This window comes from Oncorhynchus mykiss, chromosome 9 (assembly GCF_013265735.2).
Source record: "Oncorhynchus mykiss isolate Arlee chromosome 9, USDA_OmykA_1.1, whole genome shotgun sequence".
NCBI classification, from domain to species: Eukaryota; Metazoa; Chordata; class Actinopteri; order Salmoniformes; family Salmonidae; genus Oncorhynchus; species Oncorhynchus mykiss.
The window spans coordinates 3,917,674-3,944,372 of record NC_048573.1 but is presented as its reverse complement, the minus strand read 5'-3'; the positions used below and the strand labels follow the sequence as shown (position 1 = coordinate 3,944,372).

The following is a 26,699-nucleotide window of genomic DNA, read 5'->3' as shown; positions in this document are numbered from 1 at the left end:
GTTGCTCTTCATTAGCGATTAGCTCGACCAATGGAAAGGGAGGCGGACAGGTGGAACAAAGAGAGAACCAACCCACATTTTCATCAGGATATTTTCTGTTTTTATTTAGGTACTTTACTTAGTAGACGATGGAAGTTATAGACCTACTGCTACATTGACCTATAGGTTATCTCTGAGTTATAGATCTACTGCTACATTGACCTATAGATCTACAGCTACATTGACCTATAGATCTACAGCTACATTGACCTATAGATCTACTGCTACATTGACCTATAGATCTACAGCTAATTTAAACTTTTATGTTTAATCATTTTAATTCAGATTTTTATGATTAATCACGTGATTTTAAGGAACTTAAACATTATTGAAGCTGAACTGTTCCAAGAAAATGTGCAGAATAAAGTCACGCCTGCAGATCAGTAGAAATGGTTCGATAAAACTCGCCGCTTGTGTTCTTTAACAACACACGTAGGTCTCCCCCTATGGAAATCTGACCGTGACCCAACTCTACAAGGGTGTCTCGGGAGTTGTAAAAAAAACACATTTGAATTTCACACCTCACGCTGGTCCAGGTTACCCACCCGCCACCCACTGGTCCAGGTTACCTACTGGTCCAGGTTACCCACCCGCCACCCGCTGGTCCAGGTTACCCACCCACTGGTCCAGGTTACCCGCCCACTGGTCCAGGTTACCCACCCACTGGTCCAGGTTACCCACCGCTGGTCCAGGTTACCCACCCACTGGTCCAGGTTACCCGCCCACTGGTCCAGGTTACCCACTGGTCTAGGTTACCCACCCACTGGTCCAGGTTACCCACCCACTGGTCTAGGTTACCCGCCCACTGGTCCAGGTTACCCACTCGTACAGGTTACCCACCCACTGGTCCAGGTTACCCACCCACTGGTCCAGGTTACCCGCTGGTCCAGGTTACCCACCCACTGGTCCAGGTTACCCACTCGTACAGGTTACCAACCCACTGGTCCAGGTTACCCACCCACTGGTCTAGGTTACCCACCCACTGGTCCAGGTTACCCACCCGCCACCCACTGGTCCAGGTTACCTACTGGTCCAGGTTACCCACCCGCCACCCGCTGGTCCAGGTTACCCACCCACTGGTCCAGGTTACCCGCCCACTGGTCCAGGTTACCCACCCACTGGTCCAGGTTACCCGCCCACTGGTCCAGGTTACCCACCCACTGGTCCAGGTTACCCGCCCACTGGTCCAGGTTACCCACTCGTACAGGTTACCCACCCACTGGTCCAGGTTACCCGCCCACTGGTCCAGGTTACCCACCCACTGGTCCAGGTTACCCACCGCTGGTCCAGGTTACCCACCCACTGGTCCAGGTTACCCGCCCACTGGTCCAGGTTACCCACTGGTCTAGGTTACCCACCCACTGGTCCAGGTTACCCACCCACTGGTCCAGGTTACCCACCCACTGGTCCAGGTTACCCACTGGTCTAGGTTACCCACCCACTGGTCCAGGTTACCCACCCACTGGTCCAGGTTACCCACCCACTGGTCCAGGTTACCCACTCGTACAGGTTACCCATCCACTGGTCCAGGTTACCCGCCCACTGGTCCAGGTTACCCACCCACTGGTCCAGGTTACCCACTCGTACAGGTTACCCACCCACTGGTCTAGGTTACCCACTGGTCCAGGTTACCCACCCACTGGTCCAGGTTACCCACCCACTGGTCCAGGTTACCCACTCGTACAGGTTACCCACCCACTGGTCCAGGTTACCCATCCACTGGTCCAGGTTACCCACCCACTGGTCCAGGTTACCCACTCGTACAGGTTACCCACCCACTGGTCCAGGTTACCCGCCCACTGGTCCAGGTTACCCACTCGTACAGGTTACCCATCCACTGGTCCAGGTTACCCGCCCACTGGTCCAGGTTACCCACCCACTGGTCCAGGTTACCCACTCGTACAGGTTACCCACCCACTGGTCTAGGTTACCCACTCGTACAGGTTACCCACCCACTGGTCCAGGTTACCCACTCGTACAGGTTACCCACCCACTGGTCTAGGTTACCCACCCACTGGTCCAGGTTACCCACCCACTGGTCCAGGTTACCCACCCACTGGTCCAGGTTACCCACCCACTGGTCCAGGTTACCCATCCACTGGTCCAGGTTACCCACCCACTGGTCCAGGTTACCCACTGGTCTAGGTTACCCACCCACTGGTCCAGGTTACCCACCCACTGGTCCAGGTTACCCGCCCACTGGTCCAGGTTACCCACTGGTCCAGGTTACCCACCCGCTGGTCCAGGTTACCCACTCGTGCAGGTTACCCACCCACTGGTCTAGGTTACCCACTCGTACAGGTTACCCACCCACTGGTCCAGGTTACCCACTCGTACAGGTCACCCACCCACTGGTCTAGGTTACCCACCCACTGGTCCAGGTTATCCGCCCACTGGTCCAGGTTACCCACCCACTGGTCCAGGTTACCCACCCACTGGTCCAGGTTACCCACCCACTGGTCCAGGTTACCCACCCACTGGTCCAGGTTACCCACTGGTACATGTAGTGAAACGACAAATATATGCACCCCCTATTTGACCGTTGACCTTTTTTAAAAATCAAACCTGTCCAGCTGATTCATTTTGGCGCCGACCCTATAAGTTAATACTCTAAAACCTGCTGGAGATGATCACCACTACGGGCTCTACGATGGAGATGATCACCGCTACGGGCTCTACGATGGAGAGGATCACCGCTACGGGCTCTACGATGGAGATGATCACCACTACGGGCTCTACGATGGAGATGATCACCACTACGGGCTCTACGATGGAGAGGATCACCGCTACGGGCTCTACGATGGAGAGGATCACCGCTACGGGCTCTACGATGGAGAGGATCACCACTACGGGCTCTACGATGGAGATGATCACCACTACAGGCTCTACGATGGAGAGGATCACCACTACGGGCTCTACAATGGAGATGATCCCCGCTACGGGCTCTACGGTGGAGATGATCACCACTACGGGCTCTACGGTGGAGATGATCACCGCTACGGGCTCTACGGTGGAGATGATCACCACTACGGGCTCTACGGTGGAGATGATCACCACTACGGGCTCTACGATGGAGATAGTGCTCTAAAACCTGTTGTGAGATTTAGCAGTAAAGGCTCTTTGACGCAAACATCTAGCCATCTCTCTAATTTACTTGGCCTACAGGGGTTTGATGGGCACTTGCGGGGAGCCCAACCTACAGCCAGATGGAAGAGGACAAGTGTCTGGATTAGGACCTGTGCCACTTCCTGTGCGAGGTAACGTCGTACTCTACGGATATTGTAGAGCGTGAACCAGCAGGAACGAGTCACTGCTTCGTTTGCATAGAAAGACAGGGTGTGGTCCAGAGTCACGCCAAGTTTCTTTGCATTCTGGGGAGGGGGACAACGTGGAGTTGTCAACCATGATGGAGAGGTCTTGTTGCGGGAAGACCTTCCCCGGGAGGAAGAGCAGCTCCATCTTGTTTAGCTTGAGGTGGTGGGCTGACAGAGAAGCGTGTTGCTACCTGGGTGTCAGAAGGTGGGGAAAGAGAAAAGTAGCTGTGTCATCCACATAGCAATGACAGGAGAGACCATGTGAGGATATGACAGAGCCAAATTACTTGGTGTATAAAGAAGAGAGGACCTAGAACCGAGCCCTGGGGGACACCAATATTGAGAGTACGTGGTGCAGAGACAGATTCTCTCCACGTCACCTGGTAGGAGAAGCCAGGTAGGATGCAATCCAAGAGTGTGCAAAGCCTGAGACGCCCAGCCCTGAGAGGGTGGAGGGGAGGATCTGATAGAGCCTGAGACACCCAGCCCTGAGAGGGTGGAGGGGAGGATCTGATAGAGCCTGAGACTCCCAGCCCTGAGAGGGTGGAGAGGAGGATCTGATAGAGCCTGAGACGCCCAGCCCTGAGAGGGTGGAGAGGAGGATCTGATAGATCCTGAGACACCCAGCCCTGAGAGGGTGGAGAGGAGGATCTGATAGATCCTGAGACACCCAGCCCTGAGAGGGTGGAGAGGAGGATCTGATAGATCCTGAGACGCCCAGCCCTGAGAGGGTGGAGCGGAGGCAGAGCCTGAGACGCCCAGCCCCGAGAAGGTGGAGAGGAGGATCTGATAGAGCCTGAGACACCCAGCTCTGAGAGGGTGGAGAGGAGGATCTGATAGAGCCTGAGACGCCCAGCCCTGAGAGGGTGGAGCGGAGGCAGAGCCTGAGACGCCCAGCCCCGAGAAGGTGGAGAGGAGGATCTGATAGAGCCTGAGACGCCCAGCCCTGAGAGGGTGGAGAGGAGGATCTGATAGATCCTGAGACACCCAGCCCTGAGAGGGTGGAGAGGAGGATCTGATAGATCCTGAGACGCCCAGCCCTGAGAGGGTGGAGCGGAGGCAGAGCCTGAGACGCCCAGCCCCGAGAAGGTGGAGAGGAGGATCTGATAGAGCCTGAGACACCCAGCCCTGAGAGGGTGGAGAGGAGGTTCTGATGGTTCTAGGAGGATGAGAACAGAGGAGAGTCAGCTTTGGCAGAGTGGAGAACCTCCATGACACAAAGAAGAAGAAGAAAGACGAGCAGTCTCGGTTGAGTTGACCCGTCTTGAAGCCTGATTGGTTAGAGTCCAGAAGATTGTGACTGGTTAGAGTCCAGAAGATTGTGACTGGTTAGAGTCCAGAAGATTGTGACTGGTTAGAGTCCAGAAGATTGTGACTGGTTAGAGTCCAGAAGATTGTGACTGGTTAGAGTCCAGAAGATTGTGACTGGTTAGAGTCCAGAAGATTGTGACTGGTTAGAGTCCAGAAGATTGTGACTGGTTAGAGTCCAGAAGATTGTGATTGGTTAGAGTCCAGAAGATTGTTCTGAGAGAGATACTGAGAGAGAGTTGGTCAGAGACAGAACAGTCAAGTGGGGGTGGAAGGGGATACTGGTCTGTGGTTTCCTGAGGAGAGGAGCTGGAGTCTGGAGGAGGGGATACTGGTCTGTGGTTTCCTGGGGAGAGGAGCTGGAGTCTGGAGGAGGGGATACTGGTCTGTGGTTTCCTGGGGAGAGGAGCTGGAGTCTGGAGGAGGGGATACTGGTCTGTGGTGTTTTTGAAGTCAGAGGGGATGCAGCCAGTGGGCAGGGATGTGTTGATGAGGAATGGGAGGAATGGGAGATGGTCTGGAGGAGGGGATGGGGTCGAGTGGTCAGGGGTGAGTTGAGGGAAGTGAGGAATGGGAGATGGTCTGGAGGAGGGGATGGGGTCGAGTGGGCAGGGATAAGTTGATGAGGAATGGGAGATGGTCTGAAGGAGGGGATGGGGTCGAGTGGGCAGGGATGAGTTGAGGGAAGTGAGGAATGGGGGATGGTCTGAAGGAGGGGATGGGGTCGAGTGGGCAGGGATCAGTTGAGGGAAGTGAGGAATGGGAGATGGTCTGGAGGAGGGGATGGGGTCGAGTGGGCAGGGATAAGTTGAGGGAAGTGAGGAATGGGAGATGGTCTGAAGGAGGGGATGGGGTCGAGTGGGCAGGGATGAGTTGATGAGGAATGGGAGATGGTCTGGAGGAGGGAATGGGGTCGAGTGGGCAGGGATGAGTTGATGAGGAATGGGAGATGGTCTGGAGGAGGGGATGGGGTCGAGTGGGCAGGGATGAGTTGATGAGGAATGGGAGATGGTCTGGAGGAGGGGATGGGGTCCAGTGGGCAGGTTGCCGGGCAACCAGACCTCACATCGTCACAGGATTTCATCTGGAGAGCGAGAGGAGAAAGAGGTCAGGACGTAGGGTAGTTCTGTGTGAGTGAGACCAGAGAGCGGGCGGGAGGAGGAGGGTGGAAAGAGTTTGAGTGGACAAGTGACCGTGACAACATGGAATTCCAATAGGCAGACAGGTGAGAGGGGGAGAAATGAGTAGCCCCGTGCCACCACGGTGACGACCAGATGCTCTCGGACTATAAGAGAAAACATAGTCCGATGAAGAGAGAGCAGCTGGAGTGTTCTCTGGGGTGATCCATGTCTCCATCAGGGACAAAAAGGTCAGGGGACTGAAGGGCAGCCTGGGCTGAAATGAACTCTGCGTCCTCGACCACATGTCGTTCCAAACGCTGTCGGAGACCAGCCGCTCACATTGATTACCCAAACCACAACCGTCACAAATGGCCCTGTCCCTTAATCCTGGTCAAGTTATACGCAGTCAGCAGTTTAATTCACCCGCCAAGTGGGCTACTGTACTGGGCTCTACTGTGCTGGGCTCTACTGTACTGGGCTCTACTGTACTGGGCTCTACTGTGCTGAGCTCTACTGTACTGGGCTCTACTGTACTGGGCTCTACTGTACTGGGCTCTACTGTACTGGGCTCTACTGTACTGAGCTCTACTGTACTGGGCTCTACTGTACTGGGCTCTACTGTACTGGGCTCTACTGTACTGGGCTCTACTGTACTGGGCTCTACTGTGCTGAGCTCTACTGTACTGGGCTCTACTGTACTGGGCTCTACTGTACTGGGCTCTACTGTACTGGGCTCTACTGTGCTGAGCTCTACTGTACTGGGCTCTACTGTACTGGGCTCTACTGTACTGGGCACTACTGTACAGGGCTCTACTCTGCTGAGATCTACTGTACTAAGCTCTACTGTACTGGGCTCTACTGTACTGGGCTCTACTGTACTGGGCTCTACTGTACTGGGCTCTACTGTACTGGGCTCTACTGTACTGGGCTCTACTCTGCTGAGCTCTACTGTACTGGGCTCTACTGTACTGGGCTCTACTGTACTGGGCTCTACTGTACTGGGCTCTACTGTACTGGGCTCTACTCTGCTGAGCTCTACTGTACTGGGCTCTACTGTACTGGGCTCTACTGTACTGGGCTCTACTGTACTAAGCTCTACTGTACTGGGCTCTACTGTACTGGGCTCTATTGTACTGGGCTCTACTGTACTGGGCTCTACTGTACTGGGCTCTACTGTACTGAGCTCTACTGAGCTCTACTGTACTGAGCTGTACTGAGCTCTACTGTAGTGAGCTCTACTGTACTGAGCTCTACTGTACTGGGCTCTACTGTTCTGGGCTCTACTGTACTGGGCTCTACTGTACTGGGCTCTACTGTACTGGGCTCTACTGTACTGAGCTTTGCTGAGCTCTACTGTGCTGAGCTCTACTGTACTGGGCACTACTGTACTGGGCTCTACTGTGCTGAACTCTACTGTGCTGAGCTGTGCTGAGCTCTACTGTGCTGAGCTCTACTGTGCTGAGCTCTACTGTGCTGGACTCTACTGTGCTGGGCTCTACTGTGCTGGGCTCTACTGCGCTGAGCTCTACTGTGCTGGGCTCTACTGTGCTGGGCTCTACTGTGCTGAGCTCTACTGTGCTGAGCTCTACTGTGCTGGGCTCTACTGTGCTGAGCTCTACTGTGCTGGGCTCTACTGTGCTGAGCTCTACTGTGCTGGGCTCTACTGTGCTGGGCTCTACTGTGCTGGGCTCTACTGTACTGAGCTCTACTGTGCTGGGCTCTACTGTGCTGGGCTCTACTGTGCTGAGCTCTACTCTGCTGGGCTCTACTGTACTGGGCTCTACTGTGCTGAGCTCTACTGTGCTGAGCTCTACTGTACTGAGCTCTACTGTGCTGGGCTCTACTGTAGTGGGCTCTACTGTGCTGGGCTCTACTGTACTGGGCTCTACTGTGCTGAGCTCTACTGTACTGAGCTGTACTGAGCTCTACTGTGCTGGGCTCTACTGTGCTGAGCTCTACTGTACTGAGGTCTACTGTACTGGGCTCTACTGTGCTGGGCTCTACTGCACTGAGATCTACTGTACTGAGCTCTACTGTACTGAGCTGTACTGTGCTGGGCTCTACTGTACTGAGCTCTACTGTGCTGGGCTCTACTGTACTGGGCTCTACTGTGCTGGGCTCTACTGTACTGGGCTCTACTGTGCTGGGCTCTACTGTACTGAGCTCTACTGTACTGAGCTCTACTGTACTGAGCTCTACTGTACTGAGCTCTACTGTGCTGGGCTCTACTGTGCTGAGCTCTACTGTGCTGAGCTCTACTGTACTGAGCTCTACTGTACTGAGCTCTACTGTGCTCTACTGTGCTGAGCTCTACTGTACTGTGCTCTACTGTACTGAGCTCTACTGTACTGAGCTCTACTGTACTGTGCTCTACTGTACTGAGCTCTACTGTACTGAGCTCTACTGTGCTGAGCTCTACTGTACTGAGCTCTACTGTGCTGAGCTCTACTGTACTGGGCTCTACTGTACTGAGCTGTATTGAGCTGTACTGGGCTCTACTGCACTGAGCTCTACTGTGCTGAGCTCTACTGTGCTGAGCTCTACTGTACTGAGCTCTACTGTGCTGAGCTCTACTGTACTGAGCTCTACTGTACTGTGCTCTACTGTACTGAGCTCTACTGTGCTGGGCTCTACTGTACTGGGCTCTACTGTGCTGGGCTCTACTGTACTGGGCTCTACTGTGCTGGGCTCTACTGTACTGAGCTCTACTGTACTGAGCTTTACTGAGCTCTACTGTACTGAGCTCTACTGTACTGAGCTCTACTGTGCTGGGCTCTACTGTGCTGAGCTCAACTGTACTGAGCTCTACTGTACTGAGCTCTACTGTGCTCTACTGTACTGAGCTCTACTGTGCTGAGCTCTACTGTACTGTGCTCTACTGTACTGAGCTCTACTGTACTGAGCTCTACTGTACTGTGCTCTACTGTACTGAGCTCTACTGTACTGAGCTCTACTGTACTGAGCTCTACTGTGCTGAGCTCTACTGTACTGGGCTCTACTGTGCTGAGCTCTACTGTACTGAGCTCTACTGTGCTGAGCTCTATTGTGCTGAGCTCTACTGTACTGAGCTCTACTGTACTGAGCTCTACTGTACTGGGCTCTACTGTACTGAGCTCTACTGTACTGGGCTCTACTGTACTGAGCTCTACTGTACTGGGCTCTACTGTACTGAGCTGTACTGAGCTCTACTGTACTGAGCTCTACTGTACTGAGCTCTACTGTACTGAGCTCTACTGTACTGAGCTCTACTGTACTGGGCTCTACTGTACTGAGCTCTACTGTGCTGGGCTCTACTGTACTGAGCTCTACTGTACTGAGCTCTACTGTACTGAGCTCTACTGTACTGAGCATTGTTATGCATTTCTGTCGCTCACTCCTTTTACTTTGAAGGCAAACTGCAAATGACACTATTGTGCCTAATCCTTATTGTGGTTAGCTTCACAACACATAACCCGGTCCTGTCGAGCATCACAAGACATTCCACACTCAGAAGTTAGACGTTTCTTGTCAACGATATGAGAACTGGTTAAATCGGTTGGTGGTGCCAGGGCTGTGTGTGGGGGTCACTAGCAGCAGGCATAGGCCCACCCCGCCCCCCCCCCCCCCCCTCTCTGCCCCGGTCTTTTCACAGTGCAGCACGACGGGGGACCAGGCATGGTACTAAAGCTCTTTCACTGACCTTTTTATAGTTGTTTGTCTGGAGGATAATACGCCCTCACTGGGGTTACCCCGGTTACCACTGTGTGTGTGTGTGTGTGTGTGTGTGTGTGTGTGTGTGTGTGAGGGGACAGACGGAAGAGAAGTCAAGGGTGCTGAAATGGCAACAAATTCAGAGTGAAGTGAAATACCAGACTAGACAGCAGATATCCTCTAGTCTAAACCCTCCCTAAGAAATGCATGCTAGTCTTCCTTCTCTCTCTCTCGATATCAAATCTAAAATGTTTCTCTTCTCAGCCTCTCGCTCTCTCTCTCCTCAGTCTCTCGTTCGCTCGCTCTCTCTCCTCAGCCTCTCGCTCGCTCTCTTTCTCTCCTCAGTCTCTCGCTCGCTCTCGCTCTCTCCTCAGCCTCTCGCTCGCTCGCTCTCTCTCCTCAGCCTCTCGCTCGCTCGCTCTCTCTCTCCTCAGCCTCTCGCTCGCTCTCTCTCTCTCCTCAGCCTCTCGCTCGCTCGCTCGCTCTCTCCTCAGCCTCTCGCTAAACCCTCCCTAAGAAATGCATGCTAGTCTTCCTTCTCTCTCTCTCAATATCAAAACAAAAATGTTTCTCTTCTCAGCCTCTCGCTCTCTCTCTCCTCAGTCTCTCGTTCGCTCGCTCTCTCTCCTCAGCCTCTCGCTCGCTCTCTCTCTCTCCTCAGCCTCTCGCTCGCTCGCTCTCTCTCCTCAGCCTCTCGCTCGCTCGCTCTCTCTCCTCAGCCTCTCGCTCGCTCTCTCTCTCCTCAGCCTCTCGCTCGCTCGCTCTCTCTCTCCTCAGCCTCTCGCTCGCTCTCTCTCTCTCCTCAGCCTCTCGCTCGCTCTCTCCTCAGCCTCTCGCTCGCTCGCTCTCTCCTCAGCCTCTCGCTCGCTCGCTCTCTCCTCAGCCTCTCGCTCGCTCGCTCTCTCCTCAGCCTCTCGCTCGCTCTCTCTCTCCTCAGCCTCTCGCTCGCTCTCTCGCTACTCAGCCTCTCGCTCGCTCGCTCTCTCCTCAGCCTCTCGTTCACTCGCTCTCTCTCCTCAGTCGCTCGCGCTCTCTCTCTCCTCAGCCTCTCGCTCGCTCGCTCTCTCCTCAGTCTCTCACTCACTCGCTCTCTCTCCTCAGTTGCTCGCTCTCTCTCTCCTCAGCCTCTGTCGCTCCCTCTCTCTCTCTCCTCACCTCTCGCTCACTTGCTCTCTCCTCACCCTCTCGCTCACTCGCTCTCTCCTCAGTCTCTCGTTCACTCGCTCTCTCTCCTCACCTCTCGCTCACTTGCTCTCTCCTCACCCTCTCGCTCACTCGCTCTCTCCTCAGTCTCTCGTTCACTCGCTCTCTCCTCAGTCTCTCGTTCACTCGCTCTCTCTCCTGAGCCACTTGCTCACGCTCTCTCCTCAGTCTCTCTCTCTCTCCCCTTGTTCAAAGAGATGCTGCTGGTCAGTTTCTGTTGGAAAAGTCACACTAGTGCTTGGACTGTGTGTGTTCCTGCACGTGTGTTTAACTGTGGTTGTGTGTTCCTGCACGTGTGTTTAACTGTGGTTGTGTGTTCCTGCACGTGTGTTTAACTGTGGTTGTGTGGGACGGTCATGTGTGTTCCTGCACGTGTGTTTAACTGTGGTTGTGTGTGACGGTCATGGAATTTTGGATGACCGTAAATGGCCAGACTGTAATAATATAATAAACATTCAAATAGCCCCCCTCCTCTGCTCCTGGCTGCATGTGCTACCATAGAAATGAAATGAATAGAACGACATCCCCATTCAACTCTATGATGGCAAAATGGACTGGCGGCCATTGAAGTGAAAGCAGGAAGTGAAAGCAACAAGTAAAAACAGTAATTCAACTCGCATCACAAATACAATACATTCCGTTGGCATGAGACACATTAAAGGGCTTGTTGATTTTGTTTTTAGATTTGTTGAATGAAGTAATGCTAGGGTTAGGGTTAGGGTTAGCAACAAATAACTAGTTTGGAGCCAAAACAACAAATAATGAGTCACTGTCCCAATACTCCCTGGAGCTCGCTGTTTCATGAGTTACAACATTCTGAATATTGTCAAGTTAATATTTAAAACCATTGACCATTTAAATCACAGTAAGTTGAAAAAATATATACAAATAAGTCAAGCTAGCTAAATAGCATATTTACATCAATTATCAATGTCAATGATCAGCTGGTATGAATTAGGTGTTTTGGAGGCACAATAACTAACTCGCTTACAATTTGTGATGATGAGTGTGTTGTAGAAATAACGAGTCCTTTGCTTCAGAGGCAGTTGATGTTGTGAATGATTAATTTTTTAAAGCCGGGGGAGGTGCACCCTTTTTGAATTATGAGCACCTGCCGTGTGTGTGTGTGTGTGTGTGTGTGTCCCAGCTACCAGTGTTAGGGCTTCCATGTGTTACTGTGGTAACCCTCATAACAGCAGCCGTCCCTATGGTTACGGACTCCCTCTCTCCAAACGGGGTCAGGGTCGACACCAAACCCACTTCCCTCTGTTAGTCTCCCCCTCCCCCTTTATATCCCTCTCTCCATTCAAAGGGTCAAAGACCAAAATAAAAAAAAATTATGCCACCATTCCCTCCCCATTCCATGGGTAGTGCTCGTAAACAAAGGTGGTGAAATTGAAAGGTGTGCCAGTGATGACATCAACCCAATCACGTGACAGAGATGTAAAAAAAATAAAAATAAATAATAATAATTTTGCCTTAAGCCTTCCTGGTGACCTCACAATGGGGTTCCGAGGGCTCTGATTGGCTGATGGGGTGTTTAGAGAACCCCTGTGACGTTCTACTAACGTTGTGCGAGCCTATTGTCACAGAGAACCCTGTCCACGATGATCCACATGGGCCAAAGCATTCTGGGATAGGGTGGGGTGGGGTGGGGTGGGGTGGGATAGGGTGGGGTGGGGTGGGGTGGGAGATGACATTGCTGAGTGGTGACGACCTGAGCTGATCACTCACTCGTTAGTTAGCTTTTCTCAACTGACCCAATTATGACCCCCCCCCCCCCACCAGACCAGCATTGTGGGCCCTGACCTATATATTGAGAGAGAGAGAATCTGAGAGAAACCATTAGAGACAGATGCTGAGAGAAACCATTAGAGAGAGATGCTGAGAGAAACCATTAGAGAGGGATGCTGAGAGAAACCATTAGAGAGGGATGCTGAGAGAAACCATTAGAGAGAGATGCTGAGAGAAACCATTAGAGAGAGAGATGTATCAAAAGAAACAACCTCCCCTTCCCTTAGAATGGGCTTGGAACCTCTAACCCTGACAACCTCCCCCTTCCCTTAGAATGGGCTTGGAACCTCTAACCCTGACAACCTCCCCCTTCCCTTAGAACGCGCTTGGAACCTCTAACCCTGGGAACCTCTAACCCTGACAACCTCCCCTTCCCTTAGAATGGGCTTGGAACCTCTAACCCTGACAACCTCCCCTTCCCTTAGAATGCGCTTGGAACCTCTAACCCTGGGAACCTCCCCCTTCCCTTAGAACGCGCTTGGAACCTCTAACCCTGGGAACCTCCCCCTTCCCTTAGAACGCGCTTGGAACCTCTAACCCTGGGAACCTCTAACCCTGGGAACCTCCCCCTTCCCTTAGAAGGGGCTTGGAACCTCTGACCCTGGGAACCTCCCCCTTCCCTTAGAACGGGCTTGGAACCTCTAACCCTGACAACCTCCCCCTTCCCTTAGAACGCGCTTGGAACCTCTAACCCTGGGAACCTCTAACCCTGGGAACCTCCCCCTTCCCTTAGAAGGGGCTTGGAACCTCTAACCCTGGGAACCTCCCCCTTCCCTTAGAACGGGCTTGGAACCTCTAACCCTGACAACCTCCCCATGGTGGCGGTGGGGTTATGGTATGGGGCAGGCATAACCTACGGACAACGAACACAATTGCATTTTATCAAATCACAATTTGAATGCACAGAGATACCGAGACGAGATCCTGAGATCCATTGTTGTGCCATTCATCCACCTCCATCCCCTCGTGTTTCAGCATGATAATGCACGGCCCCATGTCACAAGGATCTGTACACAATTCCTGGAAGCTGAAAATGTCCCAGTTCTTTCATGGCCTACATTCTCACCAGACATGTCACCCATTGAGCATGTTTGGGATGCTCTGGATCAATGTGTACAATGTTCACAACATTGACATCAGCAAACTGCTCACCCACGTCTGCCATCTGTACAGTTGAAACTGGGATTGATCCGTGAAGAACACACTTCTCCAGTGTGCCAGTGGCCATAGAACATTTTTTCACTGAAGTCTGTGACGACGCCAAACTGCAGTCAGGTCAAGACCCTGGTGAGGACCACGAGCTTTCCTGAGACGGTTTCTGGCTGTGCAGAAATTCTTCGATTGTGCAAATCCACAGTTTCATCAGCTGTCCTTGTGACTGGTCTCAGACGATCCCACAGGTGTAGAAGCCGAAGGAGGAGGAGTAGGAAGGGGGGGGGGGGGGGGGGGGGGGGTACAGCGCTGTAGACTGTTGTAGTCATCATGCTGTTTAAAATCGTCTTCTTGATATGCCACACCTGTCAGGTGTATTGTCTTGATAAAATGCTCACTAACAGGGATGTAAACAGAGTTGTGTAGCAGGTAGTTGGTACGATCAATGTTTGATCTGGTCAGCTGAAGGTTCACACTGAGCTCAGAGATGTTGCATAAGAATGCAAACACACACACACACACACACATACATATTTACAGTTGAAGTCAGAAGTTTACATACACCTTAGCCAAATACATTTAAACTCAGGTATTCACAATTCCTGACTTTTAATCCTAGTAAAAATTCCCTGTTTTAGGTCAGTTAGGATCACCACTTTATTTTAAGAATGTGAAATGTCAGAATAATAGTAGAGAGAATGATTTATTTCAGCTTTTATTTATTTCATCACATTCCCAGTGGGTCAGAAGTTTACATACACTCAATTAGTATTTGGCAGCATTTCCTTTAAATTGTTTAACTTGGGTCAAAAGTATTGGATAGTCTTCCACAACCTTCCCACAATCAGTTGGGTGAATTCCAGCACATTCCTCCTGACAGATCTGGTGTAATTGAGTCAGGTTTGTAGGCCTCCTTGCTCGCACACACTTTTTCAGTTCTGCCCACACATTTTCTATAGGATTAAGGTCAGGGCTTTGTGATGGCCACTCCAATACCTTGACTTTGTTGTCCTTAAGACATTTTGCCACTTTGAAAGTCTGCTTGGGGTCATTGTCCATTTGGAAGACCCATTTGCGACCAAGCTTTAACTTCCTGATTGATGTCTTGAGATGTTGCTTCAATACATCCACACAATTGTCCTTCCTCATGATGCCAATATATCCACATAATAATATACAATTGTTGTAAAAATGACTTGTGTCATGCGCAAAGTAGATGTCCTAACCGACTTGCCAAAACTATAGTTTGTTAATTAACAAGACATTTGTGGATTGAGGTTGAAAAACGAGTTTTAAGGGAGAGCTCCTGGTGGGTGGGTTCCTTGATGCAGGTTGGTCATAAGAAATAGACACACGATTACGGACATTTGAAAAGGTCCTGAGAACGATATTTGCCTTCGTCGGCGCCCAAAACTCATCGCTGCTTAGACCACTGCAGTTCTCTAGCAGGGAGAGTAATTGATGAGAAGAGCGTATTCTTTTGTATTATTATTTGGTTTCAAGTCTTTCCCAAACCATAGCCCTAACCTTAACCACTCGTGATTAATGACTCCAATCTAACTTCCGACTAGAGACACAAACACACACAAACCCTCGGGCTGGGCACGCAGTGTTAAACTGGACTAGTTCTAGTGGCTGTATACACACACACGTTCCCTGTTAGGAGCCACATCACTTCCTGACAATGAATAATACATAAATGGAGGAAGTGTCGGGGTGTCTGTGTGTGTGTGTCTGTGTGTGTCTGTGTGTGTGTATGTATGTGTGTATGAATGTGTGTGTGTGTGTGTGTGTGTGTGTGTGTGTGTGTGTCGGTGTTTGTGTGTGTGTGTGTGTGTGTGTGTGTGTGTGTGTGTGTTACCAGAGTGTAAAGTGAATCCCGAGGCTGCTGGTGACTGAAATATTAAAGGGGCAGTGCAGTTAAAAAAAGTAATCTTCCTGTTTAAAAAAAATATTTTGTATATAACTAAAGTATTCCGACCCCTTGACTTCATTCCACATTCACAATACCCCATAATGACATCACAATACCCCATAATGACATCACAATACCCCTTAATGACATCACAATACCCCATAATGACATCACAATACTCCATAAAGACATCACAATACCCCATAATGACATCACAATACCCCATAATGACATCACAATACCCCATAATAGCATCACAATACCCCATAATGACATCACAATACCCCATAATGACATCACAATACCCCATAATGACATCACAATACTCCATAAAGACATCACAATACCCCATAATGACATCACAATACCCCTTAATGACATCACAGTACCCCATAATAACATCACAATACCCCATAATGACATCACAATACCCCATAATGACATCACAATACCCCATAATGACATCACAATACCCCATAATGACATCACAATACCCCATAATGACCCCCGTAAATTCTATTGATTGGACATGATTTGGAAAGGCACACACCTGTCTATATAAGGTCCCACAGTTGACAGTGCATGTCAGAGCAAAAACCAAGCTATGAGGTCGAAGGAATTGTCTGTAGAGCTCAGAGACATTGTTGATAATATCTACAAACCTATTTTTTGTATTTGTCATTAAGGGGTGTAGGTTGATGGGGGGGGGGGGGGACTATTTAATCCATTTTAGAATAAGGCAACATAACATAACAATCTGTGGGTGTCTGAATACTTTCTGAATGCACTGTATTTAAAACAAATACACATCAGATCAGACAAATCATTTAAATGGCAAAAAGGAGGCTCAGGGAAATAAATCATTAAAAAACAATTTGGGATTATTTTTATGAAATAAACACACAATTATTTATTAGATATTCAGTGACGATTTTAAAAAAATAGAAAAAAAGACTTAAAGACTTAAAAAGACTAACATGTGGCCTTTTTAAATAAGTAACGAGGGATCTGGTCTCCTTTCTGTCTGCTCTGATGTGTTCAGACTGGTTCTCAAAGCATTCTGCTTGTAATGGCAAACAAGGACTTGAAAAGAGACTCAATTCAATTCAAAGGGGCTTTATTGGCATTGGAGCTTCAAAAGAATAGAGACATTTCAAAATGTTATGTTATTGGCTGTGTGTTGTGACAATGTGTAAGTCGTTGAAGTACAAAAGGGAATATCTCTCTCCCCTCTCCCTCTCTTTCTCTCTCTCTCTCCTCTCTCTCCCCTCTTTCTCTCTCTCTCTCTTTCTCTCTCCTCTCTCTCTCCCCTCTCCCTCTCTTTCTCTCTCTCTCTCCTCTCTCTCCCCTCTTTCTCTCTCTCTCTCTTTCTCTCTCTCCCCTCTTTCTCCCTCTTTCTTTCTCTCCCCTCTTTCTCTCTCCTCTTTCTCTCTCTCTTTCTCTTCCCTCTTCTCTTTCTCTCTCTCTCTCTCCTCTTTCTCTTCTCTCTTTCTCTCTCCTCTTTCTCTCTCTCTTTCTCTTCCCTCTTTCTCTCTCTCTTTCTCTCTCCTCTTTCTCTCTCTCTTTCTCTTCCCTCTTTCTCTCTCTCTTTCTCTTCCCTCTTTCTCTCTCCTCTTTCTCTCTCCTCTTTCTCTCCCCTCTTTCTCTCCCCTCTTTCTCTCTCTCTCTCTCTTTCTTTCTCTCCCCTCTTTCTCTCTCCTCTTTCTCTCTCTCTTTCTCTTCCCTCTTCTCTTTCTCTCTCGTTCTCTTCCCTCTTTCTCTCCCCTCTCTCCCCTCTTTTTCTCTCTCTCTCTCCTCTTTTTCTCCCCTCTTTCTCGCTCCCTCTCTCTTTCTTTCTCTCCCCTCTCTCTCTCTCTCTTTCTCTCTCTCTCTCCTCTCTCTCCCCTCTTTCTCTCTCTCTCTCTTTCTCTCTCCTCTCTCTCTCCCCTCTTTCTCCCTCTTTCTTTCTCTCCCCTCTTTCTCTCTCCTCTTTCTCTCTCTCTTTCTCTTCCCTCTTCTCTTTCTCTCTCTCTCTCTCCTCTCTCCTTTCTCTTCTCTCTTTCTCTCTCCTCTTTCTCTCTCTCTTTCTCTTCCCTCTTTCTCTCTCTCTTTCTCTTCCCTCTTTCTCTCTCCTCTTTCTCTCTCCTCTTTCTCTCCCCTCTTTCTCTCCCCTCTTTCTCTCTCTCTCTCTCTTTCTTTCTCTCCCCTCTTTCTCTCTTTCTTTCTCTCCCCTCTTTCTCTCTCCTCTTTCTCTCTCTCTTTCTATTCCCTCTTCTCTTTCTCTCTCGTTCTCTTCCCTCTTTCTCTCCCCTCTTTCTCTCCCCTCTCTCCCCTCTTTTTCTCTCTCTCTCTCCTCTTTTTCTCCCCTCTTTCTCTCCCCTCTTTTTCTCTCTCTCTCCCCTCTTTCTCTCCCCTCTTTCTCGCTCCCTCTCTCTTTCTTTCTCTCCCCTCTTTTTCTCTCTTTCTTTCTCTCCCCTCTTTCTTTCTCTCCCCTCTTTCTCTCTCTTTCTTTCTCTCCCCTCTTTCTCTCTCTCTCTTTCTTTCTCTCCCCTCTTTCTCTCTCTCTTTCTTTCTCTCCCCTCTTTCTCTCTCTCTTTCTTTCTCTCCCCTCTTTCTCTCTCTCTCTCTCTCTCTCTCGTTCCCCTTCTCTCTTCTCTTTCTCTCTTTCTCTTCCCTCTTTCTCTCCCCTCTTTCTCTCCCCTCTTTCTCTCTCTCTCTCCCCTCTCTTTCTCTTTCTCTCTCTCTCTCTTTCTCTCTCCCCTCTTTCTGTCTCCTCTTTCTCTCTCTTCGTTCTCTCTCTCTCTTTCTCTCCACTCTTTCTCTCCCCTCTTTCTCTCTCTCTCTCCCCTCCCTTTCTCTTTCTCTCTCTCGCTCCCCTCTCTTTCTCTCCCCTCTTTCTCTCCCCTCTTTCTCTCCCCTCTTTTTTGCAGTTATCCGAACGTTGTTGTTTACAGTGGACACATCAACCCTGTAGGCCTCAACCAGACTATCCAGTCTGATCGCTCAACCTCACTCCCCTTTCCTTTGCTTTGACCAATCAGCAGCTGGGATGCATGTGATGAGCAGAATCTCTCCAGCCAATGAGAAAAGAGTTTCCAGGAAGTGGATGCGGTTGAAGTTATGTCTCTGCCCCCTGCCTCTACAATTCCCGTCCCTGATGGCAACAAGACAGGACCTCCTCTCCCTCCTCCTCCTCCTCCCCCCTGCGGCCCTCCTCCCCCGCCCCCTCCACCCGGTGCGGTTGACCCCATAGGAGGGATAAAGAAGAGGCGGGTCCGGAGTTTCTTCTGGAAACCCATACCTGAAGACCAGGTTAGTTACACTCCTCCTACTTCTTATACCAGTAGACCCCGCCCCTACCCTGAAGACCAGGTTAGTTACACTCCTCCTACTTCTTATACCAGTAGACCCCGCCCCTACTCTGAAGACCAGGTTAGTTACACTCCTCCTACTTCTTATACCAGTAGACCCCGCCCCTACCCTGAAGACCAGGTTAGTTACACTCCTCCTACTTCTTATACCAGTAGACCCCGCCCCTACCCTGAAGACCAGGTTAGTTACACTCCTCCTACTTCTTATACCAGTAGACCCCGCCCCTACTCTGAAGACCAGGTTAGTTACACTCCTCCTACTTCTTATACCAGTAGACCCCGCCCCTACCCTGAAGACCAGGTTAGTTACACTTCTCCTACTTCTTATACCAGTAGACCCCGCCCCTACCCTGAAGACCAGGTTAGTTACACTTCTCCTACTTCTTATACCAGTAGACCCCGCCCCTACCCTGAAGACCAGGTTAGTTACACTCCTCCTACTTCTTATACCAGTAGACCCCGCCCCTACTCTGAAGACCAGGTTAGTTACACTCCTCCTACTTCTTATACCAGTAGACCCCGCCCCTACCCTGAAGACCAGGTTAGTTACACTCCTCCTACTTCTTATACCAGTAGACCCCGCACCTACCCTGAAGACCAGGTTAGTTACACTCCTCCTACTTCTTATACCAGTAGACCCGCCCCTACCCTGAAGACCAGGTTAGTTACACTCCTCCTACTTCTTATACCAGTAGACCCCGCCCCTACTCTGAAGACCAGGTTAGTTACACTCCTCCTACTTCTTATACCAGTAGACCCCGCCCCTACTCTGAAGACCAGGTTAGTTACACTCCTCCTACTTCTTATACCAGTAGACCCCGCCCCTACCCTGAAGACCAGGTTAGTTACGCTCCTCCTACTTCTTATACCAGTAGACCCCGCCCCTACCCTGAAGACCAGGTTAGTTACACTCCTCCTACTTCTTATACCAGTAGACCCCGCCCCTACTCTGAAGACCAGGTTAGTTACACTCCTCCTACTTCTTATACCAGTAGACCCCACCCCTACCCTGAAGACCAGGTTAGTTACACTTCTCCTACTTCTTATACCAGTAGACCCCGCCCCTACCCTGAAGACCAGGTTAGTTACACTCCTCCTACTTCTTATACCAGTAGACCCCGCCCCTACTCTGAAGACCAGGTTAGTTACACTCCTCCTACTTCTTATACCAGTAGACCCCGCCCCTACTCTGAAGACCAGGTTAGTTACACTCCTCCTACTTCTTATACCAGTAGACCCCGCCCCTACCCTGAAGACCAGGTTAGTTACGCTCCTCCTACTTCTTATACCCATAGACCCCGCCCCTACTCTGAAGACCAGGTTAGTTACACTCCTACTTCTTATACCGGTAGACCCCGCCCCTATACCAGTAGACCCCGCCCCTACTCTGAAGACCAGGTTAGTTACACTCCTCCTACTTCTTATACCAGTAGACCCCGCCCCTACTCTGAAGACCAGGTTAGTTACACTCCTCCTACTTCTTATACCAGTAGACCCCGCCCCTACTCTGAAGACCAGGTTAGTTACACTCCTCCTAGTTATACCAGTAGACCCCGCCCCTACTCTGAAGACCAGGTTAGTTACACTCCTCCTACTTCTTATACCAGTAGACCCCGCCCCTATACCAGTAGACCCCGCCCCTACTCTGAAGACCAGGTTAGTTACACTCCTCCTACTTCTTATACCAGTAGACCCCGCCCCTACTCCATACTCCCTTAAAAACCTTCACTTGAAAAACTAGAAAAAAGCAGCAATTGTACTGTTTGTCCATTTTGAGACACCGTAGCCAGTATACACTTCCTCAAAATAGTCAGAATTAATCTAAGATAACTCCAGAAATATGTCATTAATTTGGACGCAGTTTTTCTCAATGAAAATAAGTTATCGCCATTGAAATAACAAAAAAACCTGCTGTTGACCAATCACCGACGAAGGGGCGTAGACTTCGGCTCCCGACTTCGGCTCCCGACTTCGGCTCCCGACTTCGGCTCCCGACTTCGGCTTGCCTCTCGAAAAAAAAAATGTTGTGTGCCCGAAAAGCCGGAAAAAACCCTCACCGAAGTCTAAAACAATCGAATATAGGCATAAACTCTTCTAAAGTGTTTCGTCTGGGAACCTTAAACCCCCTAACTGCTATGTAACGGTCTCCAGGTGAAAGGGCGGACCAACCTGTGGACACAGCTTCCTGTGCAGCAGCAGCAGTACCACATAGATGTCCAGACCATCGAGGAGCTGTTTAGTCAGACGGACTGTCAATCATCTGGGGTTACCTCTGTGACCAGGGGGGGGAAGGCCCGAGGCTCCCTCAGAGAGACCAAAGATGAGGTGAGGAGGAGAGGACACACACACCCTTTTATGGCCAGTGAGGTGTTGTGTCAAACAGATATATTCCGTCTTGGCTCTGAGTTAGCAAAGTGTTGCATTTGTGTTTTCATTCTCTCTCTGTTCTTTTCTCTCTGTTCTCTCTCTCTCTTTATCAATGTTTCTCTCGGTTCTCTCTCAATTCAATTCAAATTCAATTCAAGTGGCTTTATTAACATGGGAAACATATGTTAACATTACCAAAGCAAGTGAAATAGATAATAAACAAAAGTGAAATAAACAATATAAAATTAACAGTAAACATTACACTCACAGAAGTTCCAAAAGAATAAAGACATTTCAAATGTCATATTATGTCTATATACAGTGTTGTAATGATGTACAAATAGTTAAAGTACAAAAGGGAAGATAAATCAACATAAATACGGGTTGTATTTACACTGGTGTTTGTTCTTCACTGGATGCCCTTTTCTCGTAGCAACAGGTCACACATCTTGCTGCTGTGATGTCACACTGTGGTATTTCACCCAGTAGATATGGGAGTTTAGCAAAATTTGATTTGTTTTCAAATTATTTCTCTCTCAGATTAGTATCCTGGACTGGAAGAGAGGGATGAATGTGGGAATTTACCTCAAACAGTTCAAGAAGTAAGTCTGTCCTCATGGTACTCTCCGTCTCTCTCTCCGTCTCTCTCTCCGTCTCTCTCTCCGTCTCTCTCTCTGTCATATATATATATATATATATATACACACACATGTATAGTGCATTCGGTCTGGAGTCTTTAGTATTCAGACCCCTTGAATTTTTCAACATTCTGTTATGTTACAGCCTTAATCTAAAATGAATTAACTAGTTTTCTCATCAATCGACACACAGTACCCCGTATTGACTCAGTACCCCGTAATGACCCAGTACCCCGTAATGACCCAGTACCCCGTAATGACCCAGTACCCCGTAATGACTCAGTACCCCGTAATGACTCAGTACCCCGTAATGACCCAGTACCCCGTAATGACACAGTACCCCGTAATGACACAATACCCCATAATGACTCAGTACCCCGTAATGACAAAGCAAAAAAACGTATATTATATTTACATAAGTATTCAGACCCTTTACTCAGTACTTACAGACTCAAGTCTTCTTGGGTATGATGCTACAAGCTTGTCACACCTGTATTTAGAGAGTTTGTCCCATTCTTCTCTGCACATCCTCTCAAGCTCTGTCAGGTTGGATGGGGAGCATCGCTGCACAGCTATTTTCAGGTCTCTTCAGAGATGTTCAATCGGGTTCAAATCCGGGCTCTGGTTGGGCCACTCAAAGACATTCAAAGACTTGTCCCGAAGCCACTCCTGCATTGTCTTGGCTGTGTGCTTAAGGTCGTGGTCCTGTTGGAAGCTTTGCCCCAGTCTGAGGTCTCTGTAGCAGGTGTTCACCAAGGATCTCTCTGTACTTTGCTCTGTTCATCTTTCCCTTGATCCTGACTAGTCTCCCAGTTCCTGTCTCTGAAAAACATCCCCACAGCATGATGCTGCCACCACCATGCTTCACCGTAGGCATGGTGCTAGGTTTCCTCCAGATGTGATACTTGGCATTTAGACCAAAGAGTTCAATCTTGATTTCATCAGACCAAATAATCTTGTTTCTCATGGTCTGAGAGTCTTTAGGTGCCTTTTGGCAAACTCCAAGTGGCCTGTCATGTGCCTTTTACTGAGGAGTGGCTTCCATCTGGCCAGGCAGCCAGTGGCTTCCAGTTTGGCCGGGTGGCCAGCTCTAGGACGAGTCTTAGTGGTTCCAGATTTCTTCCATTTAAGAATGATGGAGGCCACTGTATTCTTGGGGACCTTCAATGCTGTAGAAATATTTTGGTACCCTTCCCCAGATCTGTGCCTCCGCACAATCTTGTCTCTGAGCTCAATTCCTACAACCTCATGGCTTGGTTTTTGCTCTGACATGAACTGTCAACTGTGGGACCTTATATAGACAGGTGTGTGCCTTTCCAAATCATGTCTAATAAATGTAATTTACTACAGGTGGACTCCAATCAAGTTGTAGAAACATCTCAAGGATGATCAATGGAAACAGGATGCACCTGAGCTCAATTTAGAGTCTCAAATTAAAGGGTCTGAATACTTATGGAAATTGGTTATTTTTGTTTTTAATACTTTTACAATAATGTCGAAAAACTGTTTTTTGCTTTGTCATTATGTGTTACTGTGTGTAGATTAAGGAAAACATTTAATCAATTTTAGAATAAGTCTTGTAACGTAACAATATGTGGAAAAAGTGAAGGGGTCTGAATACTTCCCAAATGCATTGTGTCTATGTGTATATGTAGTTAGCTAGCCGACTACTGGATGATCCAACTTTCAAAACGAGTCCTTTTTTGGCCACAGAATCTAAATCAAATCAAATGTATTTATATAGCCCTTCGTACATCAGCTGATATCGCAAAGTGCTGTACAGAAACCCAGCCTAAAACCACAAAGAGCAAGCAATGCAGGTGTAGAAGCACGGTGGCTAGGAAAAACTCCCTAGAAAGGCCAAAACCTAGGAAGAAACCTAGAGAGGAACCAGGCTATGTGGGGACAGCCACAGCAGACAACAAACTAGGTAGCCACAGCAGTCAACTAGCTAGGTAGCCACAGCAGTCCAACTAGCTAGCTAGCCACAGCAGTCCAACTAGCTAGCTAGCCACAGCAGTCAACTAGCTAGGTAGCCACAGCAGTCCAACTAGCTAGCCACAGCAGACAACAAACTAGGTAGCCACAGCAGACAACAAACTAGGTAGCCACAGCAGTCCAACTAGCTAGCTAGCCACAGCAGTCAACTAGCTAGGAAGCCACAGCAGTCAACTAGCTAGGTAGCCACAGCAGTCATTAGCTAGCTAGCCACAGCAGTCATTAGCTAGGTAGCCACAGCAGTCAACTAGCTAGGTAGCCACAGCAGTCAATTAGCTAGGTAGCCACCGCAGTCAGCTAGCTAGGTAGCCACAGCATGTGTTAATGTGTGTAGTCAACTAGCTAGGTAGCCACAGCAGTCAACTAGCTAGGTAGCCACAGCAGTCAACTAGCTAGGTAGCCACAGCAGTCAACTAGCTAGCATGGTAGCCACAGCAGTCCAACTAGCTAGCTAGCCACAGCAGTCCAACTAGCTAGCTAGCCACAGCAGTCCAACTAGCTAGGTAGCCACAGCAGTCAACTAGCTAGCTAGCCACAGCAGTCCAACTAGCTAGGTATCCACAGCAGTCAGCTAGCTAGGTAGCCACAGCAGTCAGCTAGCTGGGTAGCCACAGCAGTCAACTAGCTAGGTAGCTACAGCAGTCCAACTAGCTAGCTAGCCACAGCAGTCAACTAGCTAGGTAGCCACAGCAGTCCAACTAGCTAGCCACAGCAGACAACAAACTAGGTAGCCACAGCAGACAACAAACTAGGTAGCCACAGCAGTCCAACTAGCTAGCTAGCCACAGCAGTCAACTAGCTAGGAAGCCACAGCAGTCAACTAGCTAGGTAGCCACAGCAGTCATTAGCTAGCTAGCCACAGCAGTCATTAGCTAGCTAGCCACAGCAGTCAACTAGCTAGGTAGCCACAGCAGTCAATTAGCTAGGTAGCCACCGCAGTCAGCTAGCTAGGTAGCCACAGCATGTGTTAATGTGTGTAGTCAACTAGCTAGGTAGCCACAGCAGTCAACTAGCTAGGTAGCCACAGCAGTCAACTAGCTAGCATGGTAGCCACAGCAGTCCAACTAGCTAGCTAGCCACAGCAGTCCAACTAGCTAGCTAGCCACAGCAGTCAACTAGCTAGCTAGCCACAGCAGTCCAACTAGCTAGGTATCCACAGCAGTCAGCTAGCTAGGTAGCCACAGCAGTCAGCTAGCTGGGTAGCCACAGCAGTCAACTAGCTAGGTAGCTACAGCAGTCCAACTAGCTAGGTATCCACAGCAGTCCAACTAGCTAGGTAGCCACGGCATGTGTTAATGTGTGTAGTCAACTAGCTAGGTAGCCACAACAGTCAACTAGCTAGATAGCCATTTAGCTTTCTAGAACATTCACTTTTGTAAACAGTTAACATGCCAATTAGTTACCACATGTTATTGTCAAGAGAGTAGCTAGCAAACAACAATATATGCCAAATAACAGCTTAAAACCCCACTGTTAACAGAGTAGCTAGCAAGCAACAAGATATGCCAAATAACAGCTTAAAACTCACTGTTAACAGAGTAGCTAGCAAACAACAAATGCTAATCTACTGGAGGGCAAATAAATCAGATTTGACCGTTCAGACAAGTCACATGGCCAGGAATCAGATTTGACCGTTCAGACAAGTCACATGGCCAGGAATCAGATTTGACCGTTCCGACAAGTCACATGGCCAGGAATCAGATTTGACCGTTCAGACAAGTCACATGGCCAGGAATCAGATTTGAATCAGACTTCAAACGACCTACGAAAGGGGTTTGAAAGGTCCGATTCCACACGCTTTCTGGCTGTTCAGGACAAAGAACAGATTCAAATTGAATCTGCAAACAAATAGGATTTTAGTCACTTCAACAAGGCTTTAGACTGAACACACACACACGTTGGATGAGTTGGTGTCGGTGGAGAAGAATGCAGAGTACTTTTCCAGTTTGTGTTGACTGACTGCATCAATAGCCGATACCACCAGTTAGCTGCCTCTGCTGCCACAACACAACGCACGGGGAGAGATATGAGGGTGATACGTTGTCTTGTCTCTCCCCAGATTCTATCCACACGTGTGGTGTGAGTTTGTGAGACGACGTCTTTCATGCAGGTTTAGTGTTGAGGTCAAACACCTCCCCCCCCCCCCCCCCCCCTCTCTCCCTTGACCAATCAAAGCATTTAGCTACATAAGCAGCCACCTGTCTGACTAAAACATAGGTTTGACCCCCCCACCCTCTCTCCCTCTCTCCCTTTCCCCCCTCTCTCCCCCTCCCTCTCTCTCCCTTTCCCCTCTCTCTCCACCCCTCACCTCTCTTTCCACCCCTCACCTCTCTCTCCCCCTCACCTCTCTCTCCTCTCTCCCTTTCCCCTCTCTCTCTCCCCCTCACCTCTCTCCCCTCCCCTCCCCTCTCTCCCCTTCACCTCTCTCTCCTCTCTCCCCCTCACCTCTCTCTCCCCCTCTCCTCTCTCCCCCTCACCTCTCTCTCCTCTCTCCCCCTCTCCTCTCTCCCCCCTCCCCCCTCTCCTCTCTCTCCTCTCTCCCCCTCCCCTCTCTCTCCCCCTCTCCTCTCTCCCCTCTCCTCTCTCTCCTCTCCCCCCTCCCCTCTCTCTCCCCCTCCCCTCTCTCTCCCCCTCTCCTCTCTCCCCCCCTCCCCTCTCTCTCCCCCTCTCCTCTCTCCCCCTCCTCTCTCTCCCCCTCCTCTCTCTCCCCCTCCCCTCTCTCCCCTCCTCTCTCCCCTTTTCATGTCTTTAACCCTCTCTCAGTTGTAAATCCTACAGAAGTTAGTCACTAATAGCCAATCTGCAGTCTT

General features: G+C 49.6%; 1 protein-coding gene across 2 annotated transcripts in view; it reads left to right on the top strand.

The window, feature by feature from the left end:
• LOC110498424 (FH2 domain-containing protein 1-like) overlaps nt 1-26,699 on the top strand; it is a 43,431-nt gene that overhangs the window by 2,179 nt on the left and 14,553 nt on the right. Inside the window, exons 2-4 of one of the 2 annotated variants that reach the window (XM_036987102.1) lie at nt 18,560-18,827; nt 21,038-21,211; nt 21,794-21,855. In XM_036987102.1, coding sequence (XP_036842997.1) covers nt 18,636-18,827; nt 21,038-21,211; nt 21,794-21,855 — 428 coding nt within the window. In that variant the 5' untranslated portion in view covers nt 18,560-18,635. Of the gene's footprint in view, nt 1-18,556; nt 18,828-21,037; nt 21,212-21,793; nt 21,856-26,699 lie in introns of both variants that reach the window. The other variant, XM_036987100.1, reaches the window with a different exon arrangement.